Source organism: Penicillium hispanicum, assembly GCF_028827665.1.
Source record: "Penicillium hispanicum strain IBT 35686 chromosome Unknown utg000008l_segment0_segment0, whole genome shotgun sequence".
In the NCBI taxonomy this organism is placed as follows: domain Eukaryota; kingdom Fungi; phylum Ascomycota; class Eurotiomycetes; order Eurotiales; family Aspergillaceae; genus Penicillium; species Penicillium hispanicum.
Genome location: NW_026623200.1, coordinates 2286198 through 2306547, shown reverse-complemented (window position 1 = coordinate 2306547; position 20350 = coordinate 2286198). Strand labels below are relative to the sequence as shown.

Here is a 20350-nt window from a genome sequence, read left to right as displayed (position 1 = left end):
ATTCGGCCGGAACGAGGTCCAGTGCCATCTTGACAGGCTTGATTTGCCCCCGCTCAACAGTTCCATAGATCCATTGTTAGCAATTACTTTGTAGTACAGTAGGCACCTAGGAAACCTTGCGAAACGCCGATATATCGACCATGGGGATCTCATGCGGTAATCCAATCTGGGAAAGAAATCTAGGTAGGATGTTCAATCAACCACCAACCATATACAATATCATTATGTGTAAAAAGAGGCGGAAGTCTCGATACTGAATACACTGGGGGTATTATTAGCACCGTTACACAGATCTCTACGGTTACCGAAAAGTCGTACACAGAGCAAGGGCGAAAAAGGCAGAAAAGCAATGCGACCAAACGGGGAAAAGAAAAAAAAAAAAAAACGACTGGATTGGCGTATTCGTATCACCCGCTGCTCTGGGGAGGATACGCGGCGCCCTCTCCACTCTACCCAAGGCCGGAGCAACGATGCCAATAATTAAATAAATAATCCACGATAATTCGCAAGGCAGAAACGCCGACGCTGACTGGATCAACCACCAGCGACGACCCCACCGAGCTCACTCACAGCCCCAAATTATCGCAAACGGCAGGCTCTGGTACGCTCACGAAATGGCGCCCCAAGCAGCCATTGCCCTCATACGAATCCACCACTCACTAGCTGCCCATGGTTCGCCCCAGTCGGCTGGATTTGATCACTGCGGCACTAGTTGCGACGAACGATGCGTTCCCCCGAAGTTCGTACGAGACATCCACCACGACCCCCATAATCCATAATTCATTCTCCATTCTTCTATGGACCCGATCGGCAAATGCGGTGGAATCGTGGCAGCGCGAGGGACGCCTGGTGTGCTCGCGCGCGGTCTCCAGATCCCCCAGTGGCTTAAGTTGAAACACGTTTCGATCGGGCGCGCTTGAGTGCTCGACCATGACGTGAGTGGCCTGGTCCAACCCGGGTCCCTGTGCGTGGTCGGCGCTGGTCGCTGTTCTATCTGTTTGGGGATTGAGCTGCGGTTTGTTGGTGTGGTGCAACCACGAGAGCATTGGACGTGTCGTACAAATAGACAAGACACTGCCAAGTCCTAAATATACTCCTAGTACGCAGGGTGATTACATGGGCTCCCCCAGCGGTATTTGAGGTCCAAGTAGAAATTCTGCCTTGGTTTCATCGTTCGGGATGCCTCTGAAATTGATGGACGCCGGGGTCGGGACGGAAAATGGGGGCCGTGAACGAGTGTACAGTCTGACCTATAACTACCTCAAGGGCGTCAACCCCATAAAACTTCTTGAGCCAATATCCACTATACTTGCCGTACATACGTCCCAGCAAGGAGGTGCTGCACCAATTGCTCCTGTCAAATAAACATCCAATAGTGTACCATAGCCCCGCGGGTAAATAAGAATGGAGTGCAAAAAGTACATAGACAGATTGGTGTTGGCTTAGGGTTGGAGAAGGCATGTCACATGCTGGCATTCTATGTATACAAATTCAACTGTTGCCTAAACAAGCAGGGTATCTAGTGGTTATCGCTATCAACGCAAAAGAAAGTACAGTATGCAATGTCGTCCTGGGCCAAATGAGCCTTAAAATCCACATTCTCCATCATGCACCACTGGTGTACACAGCCCCATTGCGACTGATAATCGCTTCGTGCCGCCCCAAGCGTTGGAGAGGAACTCAAGGGATAAATCGAATAGGATGAGGAAAGCTCGAAAGGCTCAGCCCTTGCTCAGCCCACAATGACCGTCATCTTCACGCGAAGGTCCTGGTTGATAAATCTAGTATGCGCTGTTTGCAAGAAACCCGCCTTTCGCTAAGGCGTATAACAGGTCGCTGGTCATATTGACCGCTTTGATCACGGGCAGGCAATTGTTGACTGACTTTTCGATGTCTCTGTGAATACACGCAATCCTGAATCCTTCGCCATATGAAGCCGTCTCACTTGGCGTCGTGAACAAACTGACTGACGGAGGCGCTCATCGAACCTCTGGCGCTGCGGCAGCAGCAAATTCGCGGTTGACATTGGTGGCATCCGTAGGGCGCGCTTCGTCCACCGACTCAAACAGTCGGCGCCACCAGAGGGGCGGGTCGAGGGGGCGATGACCGCCGTGCAGAGTGGGGTAGACATCGTTGAAGAAATACCACACATGCCCGACAACGATGCCACACATCTCATCCTTAGGCACCATCTTGTGTACGATCAAGCTGAAGCCCATGAGCACCCATGGAAGGTAGGGCGCCGTGAAGACCAGCAGACCCAGAAAGCTCAGACGAGTCTCCGGGTTGCGTCGCGCCCAGATGTAGACTAGACTGGACGAGAGAGCGCCGCCCAAAAAGGGTAAGGAGAGGAACGGTGAAATAATCAAGAGGGATGTCATGGCATAGAAGATCAACCAGGCAAAGTGTGCCGGCGAACGTCCCGAGGATTCCTCGAGGAGGCGCGAGTATCGCTGGAGAAAGAAGACGTGGAAGAGGAGGTCGAGATTAAGAGGGCCAAAGTAGAGGAAAGTTGTGAGGAGGCGCCAGTATTGCGATTTGGCGTAGACGGCGCGGAAGCTGTAAAAGAGCTGGAATTGGGTGACGACGTGACACTGCACCAGCACCGAGGTTGCCACGGTGGCCGCTGTCCACCATCGAGTCACAGGGGGCATCTCATAGAACCATTGTTCGAGAGGAAACTGGCCCATCTGCCCGTTGTTTTCCCAAAGAGCAGCCATGGTGGTGGATGTGAAGGTGGATGAGAGGAAGAGGGGACAGCAGCGTTCAAGCGCAGTTGGCCAGATCAACGATCAACGATCAACGGATCAGTTGGGGATCTCTTATCGGGCTCACGTGACAGACACGAGCTACGCGCCAGCCCCCGGAATTCGCTGCGTCGCGCGTGCCAAATGGACGAAACAGTTCATATTGGACCCGCCCTGCCCAGCCCCCTTCAACGGCCTTTTTTTCCCTCTCTCTTTTTGAATCCCATCACTCCTCCCCCGCTTCGACTCTGTTGTTCAAGCATTCACCTTGATTGTCGACGGCTATATCGGGCTCCTGCAAGGGAATTCCCTCGACGCGTGCCGCAGATCTGCAGGCGAACGACTCTGCATCGCATCGCAATTGCTTGAATTCTCCTTGACATCACCCCGCGCAAGCTGTCTAGACATCTCTCATCTCAACCACAATGCCTCCCAAGACAGCCCGCAAGGCGACGGCATCAAGCCCACAACAACGTCGCCAAGCAACAAAGACAGTTCCCAGTCCTGGGTCACCAGGTGCATCACGCAAGTCTTCAGGCGGCATGAAGGGAGGAAAGAAAGTCGCCCCGTCGAAAGGAAAGCGTCCGTCAAATGTCCAGCGTACGTAGCAAACAACAGTACAGCCCCTACCCTCCTCCAATGCCATTCTTGATCCCATTCCCCAACAAGCAAGACCAACCCGAACCCCCACATCTTTCATATTTCCCACAAAGGCCAAATCTAACAAATGCCCTCCAAAACAGCCGGCGATCCAACTCCCCAAGGCCGGCGCCGTCGCTACAAGCCTGGCACCGTCGCCCTCAAAGAAATCCGGCGCTACCAACGCTCATACGACCTCCTGATCCAGAAACTGCCGTTCGCGCGCCTCGTGCGCGAAGTCGCCCTTGACCTACTCCCCGCCGACGTTGGCGCCGAGCTGCGGTGGCAGTCACACGCAATCCAGGCCCTACAGGAAGCCGCTGAGGCATTCCTGGTGCATCTGTTCGAGGACACGAATCTGTGCGCCCTGCACGCGAAGCGCGTTACGATTATGCAGAAGGACATCCAACTTGCACGCAGGATTCGCGGGGTCTGGGGTGGTCTGGGATAAGCTCCGTTCTCTTCTTCCATTTACTTCCTGGGCCCTTTTCTTTTAATCTTAATCGTTTCCCCCCTCGCGATCATATGTGGTGGATACACTCTCCCCATAATTTCGTGATGGGAGTCGGGCTTCCGCTTCCTGGATCCGCCGGCGTATTGTGGTCATGGAGTTAAGCTTGGTACGGAGTTACGGGGTTTTCTACTGCTTTCTACTCTCCTGGGCTCAGCCCTGCAGGGGGTATTTCTTTTCTTTTCTTTTCTTTTTTTTTTCTCGTTCCTGTGAATCGTCTAAGATTTTCTGACTATATCGGGAGTTGTACATTAGCATGGATTCTGGGTGTTTGTTTCCGTTGCCTTTTTATAGGTAGTCTAGTCAAACGACGACTGCTGGTGAGGTGCGTCAAGACTGTGGTCGAGTGGACGGTTCGCATTTCTTGGACCGAATGATAACATGTGTCTTTCGATTTCGATTTGAATACTCCTTGGTTGGAACCTATCTTTTTAAATACAACAAGGTAGAGGTTCTAGGTATCTAGGGCTGAAGACCGTGCACCATATATTCGCCACGCTCGATAATAAATAAAAGAACGTGCAAGCAAAAACGCCTTGCCCAATGTAGCCATGAATGGTATCATAAACGTAACGCCAGGAAAATAAGATAGACATGAGAACAGAACCGAAAAACCATCACCAATCACCATCACGAGCTGCTTCACAAAGCTCGACGACGATCATGCCGAGCGTTTCAAGCCAGCAGGGAGACCCATGATGAGGCGCTGGCCCTCCTCGCGTACACCACGGGCCTCGTCGCCTTTACCCTGGCGTTCAAGGGTGTCGGCTAGCATCTCGTCGGTGACGCTAGCCCATAGACGGTCGTTGGCTCTTTTAGCCATGGCGCGACCCGCTCGAGCACTCTTTTCGGCTTGCTCGCCGACAACACCGCGGAAGTACTTCCAGCTCATAAAGGTCAGCGTCATGCAAGTGATCTGACTATTGCTGATGGCTGTGGCAGACTGTAGCGCTTGCTGCAGGTATTGTTTGGTCTGGATGGTGGAGTCAGTTTGCACGGTGGCACAGACCAAGTAGTATGCTGCTTGAACGTATTTGTTCGGGCTGTTCTGACAGAAAGACTCAAGAGTAGCCAGGAGGGTCGGGAGATGGGAGTGCGCTGGATGCGCGGAGTCGCGAATGATGAGCACGGTGTTCAACATCGCGAGGATGCATATATCACGACAAGGATCATTGCGAGCAGACTTGCTAGTCGAAGGAGCGAGCGACATCAGGGGCGACTGGAAGATGGACAGCGCAGTTGCAAGGTCTCCAGTAGCTTGAGCAATTGTGCCGGCGGCATATTCCATCAAGCACTCGATGGATTTCGGTATATAAGGACCAATCTCTTGAGTGGCCTGTCGGAGCTCCTGGAGGGACTGGCTGGCCAGATCCCAGTCGGTGCGGGAGCAAGCCAGAAAGACTCGCTGTAACAGAAAATTGCAGTATAGCGATCGACGCCATTGAACTCGTCGTGTGGCATTTACCATCGACTCTGAAATCTCCTGGGGGGCTTTGAAATCACCTAAGATGAGTTGAGTTAGGACAACTCAAAAGAACGTAAAGGTACATAAATGATCTTTACCTTGAATCATTCGCAGCCCTTCATCGAGATACTTTTCTGCTTTTCGACCATCGTAAGAGTTCTTGGCGCTGAGGGTTATCGAGCTCAAGAAGTATGAAAGAGCATAAAGATCATGTTGAGGAAGCCAACTGAAACTCAGAAGCAGTGTCCCATTTTGAACTTGAAGAATGTCACCGGTGTCAATGGAGGATGGTCCAGCTGACTTGCCGTTAAGTGGCACAGAGAACGAGCCATCTGGACGCCAATTAGGGTCACTCAATGTCTCATCAACTAGAGCCTGCATGACCTTCAGCTTCTGAGACGACTGATTGACGTCGTACTCCAGAAGGCTGCAACAAATATCAACCATCTGTATCATGGTCACAAGCTGAGGGATATGACGAAGCTCGTCATTCAATTGATGGCTTCGAGCAACGGCTACTGCGCGCTGTGCCTGTTCGATGGAATCGGAGCTTGCGCCTTGCTGAAGGTGCGCCAGAGCTTCAATGACTGCCGCCATTGCCGAAACAGCTTTGTCCCCATTGCGGCTGGCCATCGACGAGATTTTGTTGAGATGTTGCAACGCTTGAACTGAGTCCTGGTGAGACGGCGACGACAATGACAAAGACACTCGAAGGAAGCGAAATGCGAATTCCCATGCCGCATGGCGATAGCTGTGTCTATCAGTATCTTTTTCATCGGATATAAAAGGACATGACAACATACGCTTCCACGTCCTGAATCATACCATCAACAGCCTTCAGAGAAGCTTTCGGATTGGTCTTGTGAAGCATTCGTGCCAAAAGATGCTGCATGCTGTATTTCAAATCCAGCATACGATTCTGCGATAAGTTAGATTGGCTTTCCAGGAAATTTGCACCAAAACAGCAACAGTACTGACTCGTTCACAAAGGTCAATCTATGAAGAATGTTAGCTAATTTCCGAGATCTTAATAAATTTTGTCAGGGACTTACCCCTTTGCTCAAAGCTGTCTCTGCCTCGATGTCGTTCTCTGTTTCCTCAAATAATGTGCGCGCATAGCGTAGCCGCACGAGAGCCTCCTTGCGAGGTTGTAGTCGCCAGTTCTATCGGTCGTCAGATTTCATGCGACAGTATTCGCCCATGAGTAGACAAGACAGAACTGACCTTCAAGACAGCTTCTAAGCAACCGAGTCCCGTCGCCACAAGCTTGTAGTACTGTTCCACGTCTGCCTGATTGGTCGACAGCGCCATGGTTGTACCATGGCGATGAGCAGCATTCAAATATTCATCAGCTAACGACAAGAGCAGGACCTGATAGTCGACTAGAGGTTTGCTGGGTTTGTTTGCCTTCTCCACAGATTGGTGGCTGGGCTGTTGTTGTTGCTTGTTCTGCTGCTGCTTCTTTGGGAGCTGCTTTTGCAGATTCATGACCTCTGGGGAAGGGGCGGGAATCATCACTTGCGGAATGGTCTTTATGGCTGGTGATGGGGTAGGTTTGGGTGGTGCCAGGGTTTTCTTAGGCGTGGATGGAGGTTGAGGAGTAGACAGCGGCGCTAAACGCTTTTTATCAACTTTGGGAGACGGCCGAGATTGAGGCAGCGCAGGCTCAGGTTGAACAATTGGCGGTGATTGCTGGATTTGGAAGGCGGGCTGTGCCTGGACGTTCTGGCGAGGACTAGCCAGCGGGGCATTTTGGACCGAAGGCGGTTGTGACAGCGACGAAGAAGTAGGAGGATGAATGGGAGGGAGGCTGCTGGTAGCTGCAGGTGATACAGTGCTTGACTCACTAAAGGACTGCAGTGCACTGTACCGAGACCGCGGGGCCGTGGGAAGTGGAGGCTCTACAAACAACTGTGCAGGGTTTATAAATTGATGCTGCGGTTCTTCCGGTGGCAGAGATGGCGGCGGAGGAGGCGGTTGTGGGGGTGGTTGGCGTGGAAGACTATGTTGTCGTTGAGGTATTTGAACCGGCGATTGCTGTTGCGGCTGGGGACGAGGAGAATGTTGTTGCTGGTGCGCAAGCGGGGGTCGTTGTTGTGATTGAATGAGAGGGGACTGCTGTAGCGCTCGAGGTCGGGGAGACTCTTGCTGCGGTTGCGGTTGTGGCTGTGGTTGATGCGGAAGTTGCTGCGGAGAGTGTAGAAGGGGTGGTTGTTGCAAAGCAAGAGGCTGTTGGAGTTGCTGGCTATACTGTGGATATGCAGTATACGGCATCATCCCCGGAGGATAGACAGGCGGTTTGCCGTAGCCATAGGGCAGCGGCGATGGCGAAGGGGGAGGGACATTGTTATACAGCAGTTGGGGCGGGGCGACGTGCCCGGGCTGGTACTGCGGAGAAGAAACATACTGAGGGTATTGACCGGGATAGGGTGGTGGGTAACTCATCGCCCCGATATGCGCTCATTCCACACAGTGCTGATGCCCGTTCCAGCGCGCGATGGACAAGTGCCTGGCGATGCTTTCCGCGTCGGGGCGGAGAAACTCGCGGCGGGTCAGCTGATAAATTGATAGCCGATAAGCCTGCGGTTATTGCGATACGGAAACACTGGATCTTAAACTCTTCCTGGTATTTGCTCTTAGGCGAGGACTATACAAAATACAGCATATGTCTGCAGGATAAGGATGGATAATAACGCCGTGCAGAAGGAAAGATAAAAAAAAATATGGATATCGCAAACGCCCTTAACACCCGCGCTTTCACCATGCAAGTCGCCCGAACGCCGAGTTGACAATCTCCTTTACATCATGCGAATGGATGAATATAGTGAGCTGATTGGTTGATCATTCATGCCTGGTTGTATGATTTCCTGGCCCAGACTGGGTGTGAACGCAAGAGGCGGATGTTCTCGAACCGTCCACGGGCAGAGCTCATTGCAATTCTCCACACTGATTGAGGGTTCTGCTGGGTGGATTCGTTGAGATCCCCATACCTCATCAGGCTCCAATCCAGAGCCTCCGAGACACCGTTGGGTCCAGAAAGAGTAGGTCACTTTACCCGATCCTTCAGAGCTGAAGGGCTGTTTCCGAGGACACTTCAGAGTTGTGTTGCAGGCACTGCAGACCGAGATTCGCCGGCAAGATGCGCAGAAAGAGTCAAAGAGTCGGCAGATGGTAGTTTGATGAACGCTTGAGACCCAGAGATCGACCGATCGATGGGCGCATCCGAAGCGCGGTGTCATGTACTCCTCTTTGCCTACTTGGCCCGACTCGGTGGTGAGCTGGTACTCGGTGCGGATGACCAGCTGGCCTTCCTCGTTCAACTCGGGGAATAGAGATATTTTCAGTTCCGTGGGCCCATACTGCTCAGTGCAGGAATGCCAGCAGAAACGGTCGGTGACTATACTCCCGAACTCGGTCTTGAGGGCCTGTAGCGTGATTTGCCGTACCCGAAGTTGATCCACAAGATCTAGTTTGTCCCGGAAGGTCAACTTCTTGCACGGACATAGGTCAACGACTCCTGCCAAGTCGCCGATATTGCATGTCCGGTGCTCTGCTTTACGTCGCAGTTCTCGAGACGAAAATGCTGCTCGGGGGTGCAGTTTCAGACACTTCGAACACGCGCGCCAGCGGGAATCTTCAAGTAGATTGATAAATTGCCATCGCGGCGTCACGAAGTTGTGTCCGTTTCGGTAGTGGTGGAAGAGCGGCGCGAAGTCTCGGCCGAAGCGCAATGATTTGGAGGTGAGGATTTCTCCGGATATAGCAAACATGCGTTTGCAGGTCAGCGCAAGAGCGGCCTCGGGAATCAGGTTCAGATGCGAAATAATCTCCAGCAACAACTCAGTGGGCAGTTCCATCAGATAACAGCGGCTGGGCTCTTGTCTCTGCTGCTTCCGCGAGCGTGTGGCCGGCCACGACTTCATTTTCATGATCATCTTGACCTTGTCGGTGGCTCGTAGTAAGCGTTCTGGCAGGCCGGACGGAGATTCTGTGATAGCCATAGACACCTGGGAGCCAAGTGCTTTTTGTCGGGAACGAGGCATGATCACGGTTCTTTTATGGCCAGTGCGTATGCGAGGTTTGCGGCTTAGCGTGACAGGAGTCGGTTTTGTGACGGGGTGTGCTGCAGGCTCATATTGGAGGGAAGACGACATGGATCGGGTGATGGGCAGGATGCAGCAACATCAAACGAAAAGAAAAAGGTAGAGCAGGTGGATCTGTTGACCCTGAAGTAGGCGTGAACGCTGGATAAAGTTGCACGAAAACGGACCATGGGATTGGGTCACAGAAGGCTGCTGGACATGCTATCAGCATTACATGTAGGGCTCGGCGATCTGATCATCGCCCGCGCTGCCCGTGCCTTGTCCGATGATCCCGATGCAGCACGCCAACGAGTTCGGTGTGTCCATCTAGCCCATATGCTGAGAATTTGACCATCAACAATGTTCATTGTCGGGGGTGCCTCCCTTGAGTTTACCGCCGAGGGCTATCTAGTCGCCGCATGCGGAAACTAAATTGCCGCCGGAAACATCATGGCATCATCACTCTATTCTTATCGGGGGAATGCCGCCCGGGATCCCGTACCGTTTCAGCTTAGGGATTCTCGGGGTGTTTGCAGCATCGGCCTCTACTGCGAGGCACGATGACCTTGTCAAGTGATAAAAGGTGGGAGTCCCATGACTCGCATGGGTGATGTCGGAATGAGTGTGTGGGGACTCGCATTAATAGTTTATCCTTTTCTGTATGCTGTGATTAGTTAAGCGTACGCCCCCTAGATTGGCACATTGGGCGAAATAGCAACACAGACTTTTCATAGATTCGCATTGGTCGGGTCCTCCCATGCTGACGGTCATGAGCCTGGATTGCCCTGCCTAAGACGATAAACTATTTGATTTATGCATTTGAAGCTATTCAGAGATGGCTTACCCTCTACACAGCGTCGTCGGTAATGACATTCCCCCGGATACCTCTAAACGGTTACCCCTGAATCGATCGATCTGCTAAAAGAGATAGAATCATCGAGTATCTCCGCCTAGTAAGGCATTAAACTAAAGGAATTGTACTAGTAAAAGAACTAGCTAGCGAAGATTAAGAAGTATATAAACGATTACGACGTCTGCTCCTTGGTTTAGCATCCGCCAATAGAGCCATGGCAGTGGATCATTCATTTAGGAGGAAAGACGGCCAAGCACTTCTACTATTTTCGATTCTTCATGTTTGTGGTTGCGAACAACCCTTCTCGCTCGAATATTATCATCTCTGGTAAGATCTGTTATTTAAGCGCTGTGTGCAATGGGACCTTGGAAGCTATATACAGTCGCCCTATAAAGTCGAAAAGCTAGGAGCCGGTTAAAGAACTGTCCTACGTATCCTCGTCATGTCATCCGAACAAGATTGTAATTGAAGATAGCCAAAACTTTTTGAATGCGTGGTAGGCTCACCAAGCGGGTCGTGCAACGTTAACTAGCATCCCGAAGATGACCTAAGGCTAGAGATCTGAGATTGAGGTTCCAGCAAAGGCTGGGATCTGGCGATAACTGAGTGCAAAACCTGCCCTTTTGTGACATTACCACCACGGCTTAGCAGTAGTTTGACGATTGGCATGGAGGCGTATTCGACAGCGCAAGAGAGGGGCGTAAGATCGATGGTACATCGGCGGTTAGGATCGGCTGCGTGGTCAAGAAGCCAGGTTGTCATCTCAAGATCGTCGAGGGCATTACTGACAAAGAGTAGGCGTCACTAGGAGACAAATTTAGACATAAGCAATTCGACTCACCTGAGAATCGGAGGATGCATTGGGCCCATCTGCTGGTTGATATCCCACCCATATTCTAGGAAGATTTCCAAGACTTCCTTTGCCTTCATCTTCACAGCTTCGTAGACATACCGGTGATATAGGTAGTCCACGACGGAGCAGCTCTTTTACAAACCACGTTCTTCCCAACTTGGTGGCTTGAACCATCACTTTTGACAGGTCGAATATATTGGAGTCAGAGTCAGAGCCGACAGAGCTGCTATCAAAGATCTTTCTGAATCTTTCAAGGTCACCTTGGATACAAGACTGTTCTAATTCCTGGAAGGTTTGAATGGGCATCTGTGGTGAAACTGGGGGAGTTAGACACCCGGTTCTGGGGTAGTTCTCACTGGCAAGATAGGCGATCATAGTGGGAAGTTGAGCGCGAGAAATTGGAAGTCGTCAAGACGACAATACTTTGCGATGGGGGAAAGGGACTTGTGATAGGAAAGAAGGGGCTTGTACAGGGAGGCGAGAGCCAAAGCCACACCCGCACACCGCGTCTACGCGTGTCACCTGCTGCCGCCACACCCATCGCCATGTACGCTTCAGCATGGTGTGCTCCCACGTTGAGTGCAAACGAAGGTAGTTACTAGTGTGGAAAATCCCCCGGGATGCAAAACCACGATGTCAGATGGCCATATTAACTTATAACTCCATTTATTTACCTACGCGCATGTAACCAGAAAAATGAGTAGATCCAACAACCAAATCCTCGCTAGCATTATCCAATTCGGTTTCATCCTGTTAATGCGAAATATTGTAGGGGCACCATACGTAGCAGGCCTCTAGTAGGCAGCCCTTCGACTGTGATCTTCTGGGAATCACCATCAAGTCTGTTTGTTCTCCCATCGAGCATGGGATTTTCCTAGCCGATGTCAATTCACCACTCTGTCCTGCACATAGATTTTCGGTCGTGGGTATTTGGGGCTTTTAATGATTATTTCGACCTCACTGTTGCGAGTTGCTGGGTTCGTTGGTACGGTGTACGATATTGCGCGCGGTTGGAGTTGCACTCAGCATGTCAGATCCACTGATGCCCCAGGCATCAATCCATAACAGGCATAAGATCTGCACCACTCACCGGTCACGGGGGACCTTCCTGATACGGAATAGCGGGTTCATATACCCAGCAAGCAGCCGAGGTCCAATAATAGATAGTAAGGCTCGCCTTGTCAAGGCTTTTCCTGCGTTGTCCATAGAGCGGAAGTCCATAGAGAGCGTCGTCATTTCTCCTATATCATCGGTAGACACCAGCACGTTCGTTTTTTCTGCATCAACATACCCCAGATGTGGGGATTCGCATCAGCGCTCTTCACCTCGTCTCCAATATCTGTTCTCCTATCAGCATTGTTCACAATGGGCTTATTCTCATGGATTCGCCCGAGCGGTCGGATCTCGTTCTACCATGCTAAGGATAATAACCTCATCCTGACCAAAGCCAAAGGAAATTCTGGCGCAGAAGAGGAGACAACTCTGGTGGACGTTTGTCGCGATGCGACTCCAGAGACTTGTGAGCTCAATCCATTTCTGTTCAATGGGCATCTGCAGACAGCCTGGACAACGATGAATTACGACAACGTTCCGGTATACTATAAGCGCAAGATGTTCGATGCGGCCAGCGCCATGTTCGCAGGCCAATATGCGATCGATTTTGTCGTGCGGCCTTACGAGATGCCGCCAGAAGGAGAATTGACCGACCAGGCGAGAAAATATACTCAGCCGTCTGGTCTGCCACCGCGCACGTCTTTCTATACACCCGAAGAGTTCACTGCACTTCCATCGGACGATGACAAGCCTATGCTTGTGGTTCTGCACGGGCTGAGTGGCGGGTCCCAAGAAGTGTACCTGCGCCATGTGCTGGCTCCCCTCGTGGCGGATGGCTCGTGGGAGGCTTGTGTGGTGAATTCTCGTGGGTGTGCTCAGACCAAGATCAACACGGGTGTGCTATATAACGCTCGCGCGACATGGGACATCCGCCAGTCAGTGAAATGGCTGCGAGAGACATTCCCCAACCGTCCTCTCTTTGGTATTGGGTTCTCACTTGGTGCCAACATCCTCGCGAACGTATGTACCTCACTACAAGGATCTAGTGAAATAGTGAGCTAACACGCGTCCTAGTATCTGGGAGAAGAAGGAGACGGCTGCCAACTGAAAGCAGCTGTGCTCTGTGCTAGTCCATGGAACTTGGACGTCAGCTCGGTCACCTTACAGCAGACCTGGATTGGCCGGGAAATGTATAGCAAGACAATGGGAACGAGCATGAAAAAGCTTTTTGAAGCGTGAGTGACTTCTCTGGAATAGGGATCTAGCCGGGGTTAACAATGGGACAGTCATGTTGATCAAGTGGCCACCAACCCTCGTATCGATGTTGAAACCGTGAGGAGCAGCACTTACTTGCATGAATTCGACCGGTAAGCATACACCTCACCTCTTCAGCATGAACCTCGGTCCTGAAAAAGTCTGCCTAGGGCCCTGCAATGCCCGACCTGGGGTTACCCTACCGAAGGCGCATATTACCGCGATGCTACCTCTACTGAAACCATGCTCAACATCCGCATTCCGTTCTTATGCGTCCAGGCCGAAGACGACCCGGTAAGCTGGTATCCCCCGTCATGGATGTCTACAGCAGCGTACTAATACGTTGATAGATTGCTTCACGTGAAGCGCTGCCTTTCCAGGAGATGACCAGAACCCCTTACGGGGTTATGGTTACTACATCCTGGGGCGGTCACCTGGGCTGGTTCGAGTTCGGAGGTGCCAGATGGTTTGTGAAGCCTGTAAGCTGGCCTCTGCCTTTCATTGCCGGTTTTCCATAAATTCCTTGCTGACAATCCTATCCAGGTGACCAAATTCTTGAACAAGATGGCCGAGGAAATTGATACCCACATCCCAGGTGTGGTTGAATATCCGGAGAAGCTGCCTGGCCAAATTGCTAGCCACGCTGACCTGGGCAAGGACGCCGATTTGGCTCCCAAGCCTGACTTCAACCCATTGCATCGTAAGCTGAATATGAAGTTGCCAATCTGAGTTTTGGACCTGTGTGGTGATACACGGAGACTGTTGCACATCGCTGGACAAAGCAGTACATTAGCCATGGCCATTATGCCCTTTCCGGCTTATAGATTAGATACACATTTACATCGACTCAATTTCGGTAGTTTCTACTCGGTGCAAGATTTATAATTGACATGGCTTCAGCATTTGAAGAGCCACGACCGTCTCGGTATGATCAATAGCGCTATTCACAATATTTTGAATCTGACAGATATGGTGATAACCCGGTGGAAACGCCGAACCCCGTCTAGGTACATGAATATGGTATAGATAATCTCGCCTTTTCTTTCAAGCAAATGAAACACTTTTCCGCTTTGGCTTTGAGGACTTGGACACATTCTTATCCGTAGATGTCTCCGTGGACTTGTCATTGCCGCCCTTTCCGGCCTTCTTTTTGTTCCGGATAGCATCCTTAGCTGCATCCAGCTTGGACTTCTTCTGCGCCTGGCGTGCCTCTGCTTCTGCCTTCCGGGCCTGGCGGATCTCTTCCAGTTGGCGTGCCTTCATCATCTTCGACTCGATCTGGCCCTCTTTCTCGGCATTGACCATCGCAAGAATTGTCATCATACCCTCCTAGAAACGAAAGTGCAACATTAGAACTGGTTCTCAAAAGAAAATAGATCATGCGGGGCAAAGTGACATACCTGATCGTCTACAAAAGTCTTTCCCTTCTTCTTGCCCTTGGGCTTCACAACTCCGACAGGTGTAATTGTGTTCAACTTGGGAAGGTCGAGCTCTGCCTCAGTATAGACTCGCTTCTTCTTTTTAGCCAGATTCTCCGGCGCAGTGCGTGCCTTCGATTTGACTTCCTGCGGCGGCGGACGCTTGACATTCTTGCTCGATTTGCTCACGCGCGATGCAGATGAGAGCGTAGATGGTTTAGAGCCCTTGGAGTCACCTCCAGATGAGGCACCCTTCGACGATCCTTTTGTGGGTGCCATTTGGACTTGCGCGAGTAGTTGGGATGGTTGGTGACTCGAGATGAAGATGCACCAAGAGCAATAGTGAAACGAGGTGTTGAGAGTGTATGATGTGACAGTAAATTGAGAGGCAAGTAGACACACCAATTCACAAGGCCACCCTCAGGAATCACAAAAGTTGAGAGGAAAACAAAAGCATGCGACAGCAGAGTGAAGCCATCTCCAAAATTGCAGAAGAAATTTTGGAACAGGAAGGCGGTGAGTCAATACCGTCCACCACCCAACCTCTCCGCGAATCCTCCACCCACCAGAGCTCGCCAGCGACGTCCAAGGATTTCCTCCCCCCTCTGAGATTGAGCCTCTCTGGACTGTGTGGAACCTGTGATATTCGTCACCATGACTATCAACCCTACTTTCCTCGCTCAGCGGACACGTTCCTGTACGTTCCTTCGATTTCCCCGAAGCGTTCCGATCGCCCGGTGTGTTCAGCAATTGAAGGTCAGCTAACTAACGAAATCGTCAAATATAGCCGTCAATTGGAACGATGCGAAGTACCGAGTCCTCAAGTCCTACCGGGAGTGGCTGCGCGCGGTCAGTTCGCCTCAGAACCCATACACGCCTGGCATCCTTGCATCAGATCTGGAACTCTTGGTGACTCCCCGGAGTCTTCCAGTATCCAGCTTCGTGTGATGTTTTGGACAAAATCCATTCGACACCGGTGTGAGAATGCTAAGCTAATATCGTTGAGGAACTACAGTCCCCGGAGATCCAGACCATGTACTCTCTCGGCATGCCCGTGTCCGCTATCCGCACAAAGATCCGCCAGGAGTTTGAGAAGCACCGCTACGTCAGCCAGTTGCCTGCTGTGGATGTTCTCCTTTACCAAAGCCATGCTGAGTTTCAGGTTAGTTTAGGCGCATTGAGGATATGGATCCTGTTGCGGGGATGGCAAGCAAGAGGAGTGGGCCACTCAGCATCGAAGGATTAGCAATCCATTTGCTTTGTGTTCGCTCGACTTGTATCTCCCTGAGAACTTGATCCATGACTCCAGTGGTATTTGCTTTAGACTCTCAACTGACGCGTTCAACAGGAAACCCTCAACTACTGGAAGCAGCTGTCCCACGTTATGAAGTACTTCCGCCCAGAAGAAGACCCCGGCGCCCGCCTACCGCGCAATTTCGTTTCTGGCTTCCTGGAGGGCCGCAATTGAAAAGATCATTTCCCCTATGCTTTCAACCTTTCCCTATTCCCTTTCCTTTATTACCAGTCCATGGCGCGACAGTCAATGTGGCTGCGCCATAGATAGACATGATGTGTACATATAGCCTGAATCGATCGCTCAATTATCTCGATCTTTGCTTCTGTCGATGTTCTCTTTTCTGGAAAACATAGACTGACGGGCTTCATACTGCTCTCCTACAACTGGCATGATTTGCATTGTATGCTGGGGGTGTCAATGATGCATTCCTCGAGGAGTCTACCAATAATCTTATTCATCTGGGTCTTCGGTCCTGATGGCCCTTGGTGGGAGATGATCATGCATGTGGAAGGATAACCTTGCATCTTCATCCCATTGCCTTGTACCGGCTCGTGTCTTCCATCGTTGATTGCATTTCAAGAAAGTGTGTGTACTGTGTGTACCGTGTATACAACAATCGATTAAATAACGACTATACCTCATTCTCGCACATACGAGGGCATAAACATAAGAGATATGTGTTTCTCCACGATTCTCCAAGCCAACAGAGATCCATACTAGGCGGCCACTTGTACGGATGGCAGAAATGACTCGATCGGCACGTTCTGCGCCATGACAGTGGTTTGGCACTACATACAACTACTACAGTGAATCGCTGCTACCTCGACCGGTGGACAATGCTTGTCTCTTTATGACTATCACCTCGCTCTCGGTACCTTTGCCAGCCACATCCGTCATATCCCATCTCAGAACCAAGTATTTGACTGGTCAATTTTTGGCAAAATAGAACAAGTGAGGCTTGACGGAGAAAGCAACCTTATCATACAACCGGTGAAATGAATCATACTTTCCCGGTATGATCCCGGGCCTTGAAAAGGATGAGCAGCTGGGTGGTCATTTGTTGGACATGTCTTGTTGCTGCTAGCCCCGATGTTTGATGCCAGGATGGCATTCTCGAAAGGGAGAGAAGATCTGACAACATATGAGTCTCTCAACCGGTCAGGTTATTCGTGAAGGAACTGCTTGGGAGATTGATCACGACTGGAGCAATACCCAGGAGACTTAGAACAAGAGAGAGACGCTGACAGCCAGGAAAGCAATTTGCAAGCTCACAGCAAAGAAGCAAAATGAATTACAACAGTGCTTCTACCTGTGGATTGTGGCGTAAGCACGCTCATTCTTAGGAAATTGGCTCGTTGTTATTGATAAAGAGGGTGGTGGTATCATATAAGCGTGCTCGGATGAGTCTAGATAGAGCAGACCTGACTTGAGGCCGAATTCAGCCCAGGAGACCCAAGTCCCTGTCTCGAAACTATGAACACGATGGTGTTTTGGCCTGGATAAGCCGGTGGTAGAGGCGAAAACCCCGCCAATATTTCCATGTAAATTGGCGTGCAAATTGGCATCTTAACTCATACACCACATTGGATGAAAGATATATAGGCAGAGAATAAAAGTATGAAAGGGTTGAGCTCAATCCGTAACGCCAGTCTGACCTATACATGAAACGTGAAATGAAAATAAGGCGCGGGTGTATATTCATGCCTGCATGCGATTGCTATTTTCCTCGTTGAACTGGTCACGAGCAACAGTGAACTTGTCAGAGACAACATCGCACAGATCCATGAGGTCGTCAAAGCCCTTCTCCAACGCCTCAAGGGCAGTAGTGGAGTCTGGGAGGGGGAACCAAATCAGTAAGGGTGTTTCCTTCACTAGGGCCAATGCAGAAGATTGAACACAGCCGAGAATACTTATTGGCTCCAGAAAACAGGTGTGAGCTTACCAGTAGTCTGAATGCGGAGGTGCATCTTCGCGTCGGAGGGGTGAGGAATCGTGTAGCCGCAGAACTCAACGGCGGGACTAGAGGGGGTTAGAAATGCCAAATTGCAACAAGGATGGTCACTGTGCCACACTAACTTCTTCATGATTGCAAAACGCAGTGCATTCCCCATCGTATGGCCCTCGCTCTCGAACTGGAAGGATGCGGCTGTCTCGGTAGAACCGGGCAACTATAGAACCCAATTGTCAGATCACCTCAAACTCGGTAATTATGGTATCCTGCGACAATCGAAAGGCTTTGAGGTATGAATTACGAACCACAACAATCCGCTTCTCATCCAACATGAAAGGGTCCTGTTCCTCCTCCTGCTCCTGCTGTTCCAGCTGCTCCTGGCCCTGGGGCTGTTCAGCATCGATCATGGACTGATCTTGCGGGTCTTCTGAGTGGACGGAGGCAGGCATTGTGAGAGTTGGTTCGGTGGACTGCACGGAATTTGGCGAGATTCGAAGAGGATTGAGCGCCGCGAGTTTGCTTGGTGCTGGCAGCAGTTGTTGGTAGAATTCCTCAATGGATTCGCTCTGGGGGTTGCTGTGCTGTTGTTATCAAGTGGCCCACTGAGATCCGACAGAGGACAGAGATCGTGAAAAGTAGAAATGGCAGTTGTCTAACGCTCGCAGCCAAATTTCTCGATTGTCGCGAAGAAAAAAAGTGGGTTATCGATAGGCCACTCACCGCCTTCCTTTGTGGAGATAGAGGGGTGCAGCTTTTGAAGCTTCTAGATGTTGAATCGCCATGATACCGGGACAATAATGAGTAGATATTCTTCTCTCTGTGGACTTCACTTGGGCAATGGGATTGAGACTAACAGAAATAACTTGGGCGTACATGGGTTGTAGCGAATGTAGATAGGGTTGGATAGCCAGTTGCAATTTGAAGCGCCACGGCGGTTAGAGAGTAGGTCTTACAGGATGCAGGTTGGCAAGACCCGGTATGGATGTGGGATGTGGCGATCGAGCATTGTCCATGTTTGTATATCTACCTAGACATGACGATGTCTTTGTTCATCTATGTAGATTCTTTATCAGCGATCAGGTAATGAATCCCGAATGGATTGGTGCCTAAGGCTACGAACAAAGTCGACTCCAGTAGGCACTTGTATCCGTTTCTGGTCCAGTTGCATAGCATGGAACCTGTCCTATACTACCAATCTGGTTTTTGACTGGGTTGCAAGCTCTCAATTCGTTGCTGGTCGTGGTGAGTTGATGAGTTTATATGAGGCACCTTCCGCACCTTCCCAAGCGGGAAGGGTTCGAACACACCAAGAACTGGTGAAACTAGCATCATGGGCACTTCCAAAGTTGCCCCGGTGTAACAACCTTGGTCAATCCACCATAGCATCAAGTCGATATAACCCAGAGTCAGACTTCTCATGACTATTGAACATTATGTATTCCATGACTAAACAGGTTCAAGACCACACCCAGACCCAAAGAAGTCAAGACCATCAAAAGGCAGCAGCGAAACAAAGAACGGATAAGACTGCTCCGCCGCGTCTCCCGAAACCCGCAGCTAGTAGAGTCTGAGGCGATAGAAACAAGAACGAATCCACTGGCGTTGACCGCAAAACTTGGAAACAAGCGCTGGATCGCAAGCCACGACATCCTTGTGGTGGGGTCAGCAAATCGAATATCGACCTTTGGAGTATAGAAGTTCTGTTAGGACACAGCCATGGACATCCGACTGAGCATGTTCAATGTCCAGAAGAAATTAGTCCTTCACTCGTAGCGCCCACCCTTCATCTCGGCTCTGGGATTGGAGATTGGGCGTCTCGCAGGAGGTTCGACTTCGACTAAAGGTTCTAGTGTGCGCTCGGTAGAGGCCTTCCGTGCATTAGACTCTCTTGGGTGATCCACTCTGGGCCATGTGCGGTGCGTGTTCCTGGGTCTGTGGGGGGTGTGTGGAAGGATGAATTACGGGCTTGAGATATACATCACACATCCAGGATCAGTTGGGTCTAAGCGCCATGTTTGTGATGTGCGTCAGCACAATGTGACAGATGTCTGAGCGGTGTGTACATACATAGACTGGATGTTGGGCTGGTTGGGGGCTGGATTGGTGTGGGCGCAGGGAGGAGAGAAACAGACAGCATCGTGGTGTCAACCCAAAGAGTCAAGGTCCAAGTCTCGTGAAAGAAAAAGCAGAAACACGATGTGTCTCAGCCCGGGCGATCCTGATACGC

General features: G+C 50.9%; 9 protein-coding genes across 9 annotated transcripts; 3 read left to right on the top strand and 6 right to left on the bottom strand.

Moving 5' to 3' along the window:
• Positions 1-659: 659 nt before the first annotated feature.
• N7459_009708 (uncharacterized protein) lies at positions 660-1046 on the bottom strand (the record flags this gene model as incomplete). The annotated part of the gene is made up of 1 exon (XM_056948876.1): positions 660-1046. One exon carries the CDS (start codon positions 1044-1046, stop codon positions 660-662), a length of 387 nt encoding a protein of 128 aa, XP_056796101.1.
• A 933-nt stretch (positions 1047-1979) lies between these two features.
• derA (putative ER-associated proteolytic system protein Der1) lies at positions 1980-2720 on the bottom strand (the record flags this gene model as incomplete). Its single annotated transcript, XM_056948875.1, has 1 exon — positions 1980-2720. The coding sequence occupies one exon, from the start codon at positions 2718-2720 to the stop codon at positions 1980-1982; it is 741 nt and encodes a 246-aa protein (XP_056796100.1).
• Positions 2721-3172: 452 nt separating this feature from the next.
• On the top strand, positions 3173-3837 carry N7459_009706 (histone H3 family protein; the record flags this gene model as incomplete). The annotated part of the gene is made up of 2 exons (XM_056948874.1): positions 3173-3347; positions 3491-3837. 2 exons carry the CDS (start codon positions 3173-3175, stop codon positions 3835-3837), a joined length of 522 nt encoding a protein of 173 aa, XP_056796099.1.
• A 721-nt stretch (positions 3838-4558) lies between these two features.
• N7459_009705 (uncharacterized protein) lies at positions 4559-7807 on the bottom strand (the record flags this gene model as incomplete). Its single annotated transcript, XM_056948873.1, has 7 exons — positions 4559-5302; positions 5363-5400; positions 5461-6113; positions 6166-6281; positions 6341-6358; positions 6415-6525; positions 6587-7807. The coding sequence occupies 7 exons, from the start codon at positions 7805-7807 to the stop codon at positions 4559-4561; spliced, it is 2901 nt and encodes a 966-aa protein (XP_056796098.1).
• Positions 7808-8160: 353 nt separating this feature from the next.
• Positions 8161-9405, bottom strand: N7459_009704 (uncharacterized protein; the record flags this gene model as incomplete). The annotated part of the gene is made up of 1 exon (XM_056948872.1): positions 8161-9405. The coding sequence occupies one exon, from the start codon at positions 9403-9405 to the stop codon at positions 8161-8163; it is 1245 nt and encodes a 414-aa protein (XP_056796097.1).
• A 3110-nt stretch (positions 9406-12515) lies between these two features.
• On the top strand, positions 12516-14186 carry N7459_009703 (putative hydrolase, alpha/beta fold family; the record flags this gene model as incomplete). Its single annotated transcript, XM_056948871.1, has 6 exons — positions 12516-13223; positions 13278-13438; positions 13490-13570; positions 13628-13751; positions 13808-13936; positions 14001-14186. 6 exons carry the CDS (start codon positions 12516-12518, stop codon positions 14184-14186), a joined length of 1389 nt encoding a protein of 462 aa, XP_056796096.1.
• A 315-nt stretch (positions 14187-14501) lies between these two features.
• Positions 14502-15154, bottom strand: loc1 (the record flags this gene model as incomplete). Its single annotated transcript, XM_056948870.1, has 2 exons — positions 14502-14786; positions 14858-15154. 2 exons carry the CDS (start codon positions 15152-15154, stop codon positions 14502-14504), a joined length of 582 nt encoding a protein of 193 aa, XP_056796095.1.
• A 375-nt stretch (positions 15155-15529) lies between these two features.
• N7459_009701 (NADH dehydrogenase [ubiquinone] 1 alpha subcomplex subunit 6) lies at positions 15530-16343 on the top strand (the record flags this gene model as incomplete). Its single annotated transcript, XM_056948869.1, has 4 exons — positions 15530-15572; positions 15663-15724; positions 15891-16037; positions 16224-16343. The coding sequence occupies 4 exons, from the start codon at positions 15530-15532 to the stop codon at positions 16341-16343; spliced, it is 372 nt and encodes a 123-aa protein (XP_056796094.1).
• Positions 16344-17870: 1527 nt separating this feature from the next.
• On the bottom strand, positions 17871-18572 carry N7459_009700 (DNA-directed RNA polymerase core subunit RPC19; the record flags this gene model as incomplete). The annotated part of the gene is made up of 4 exons (XM_056948868.1): positions 17871-18004; positions 18115-18178; positions 18245-18340; positions 18366-18572. 4 exons carry the CDS (start codon positions 18570-18572, stop codon positions 17871-17873), a joined length of 501 nt encoding a protein of 166 aa, XP_056796093.1.
• Between the last annotated feature and the right edge of the window lie 1778 nt (positions 18573-20350).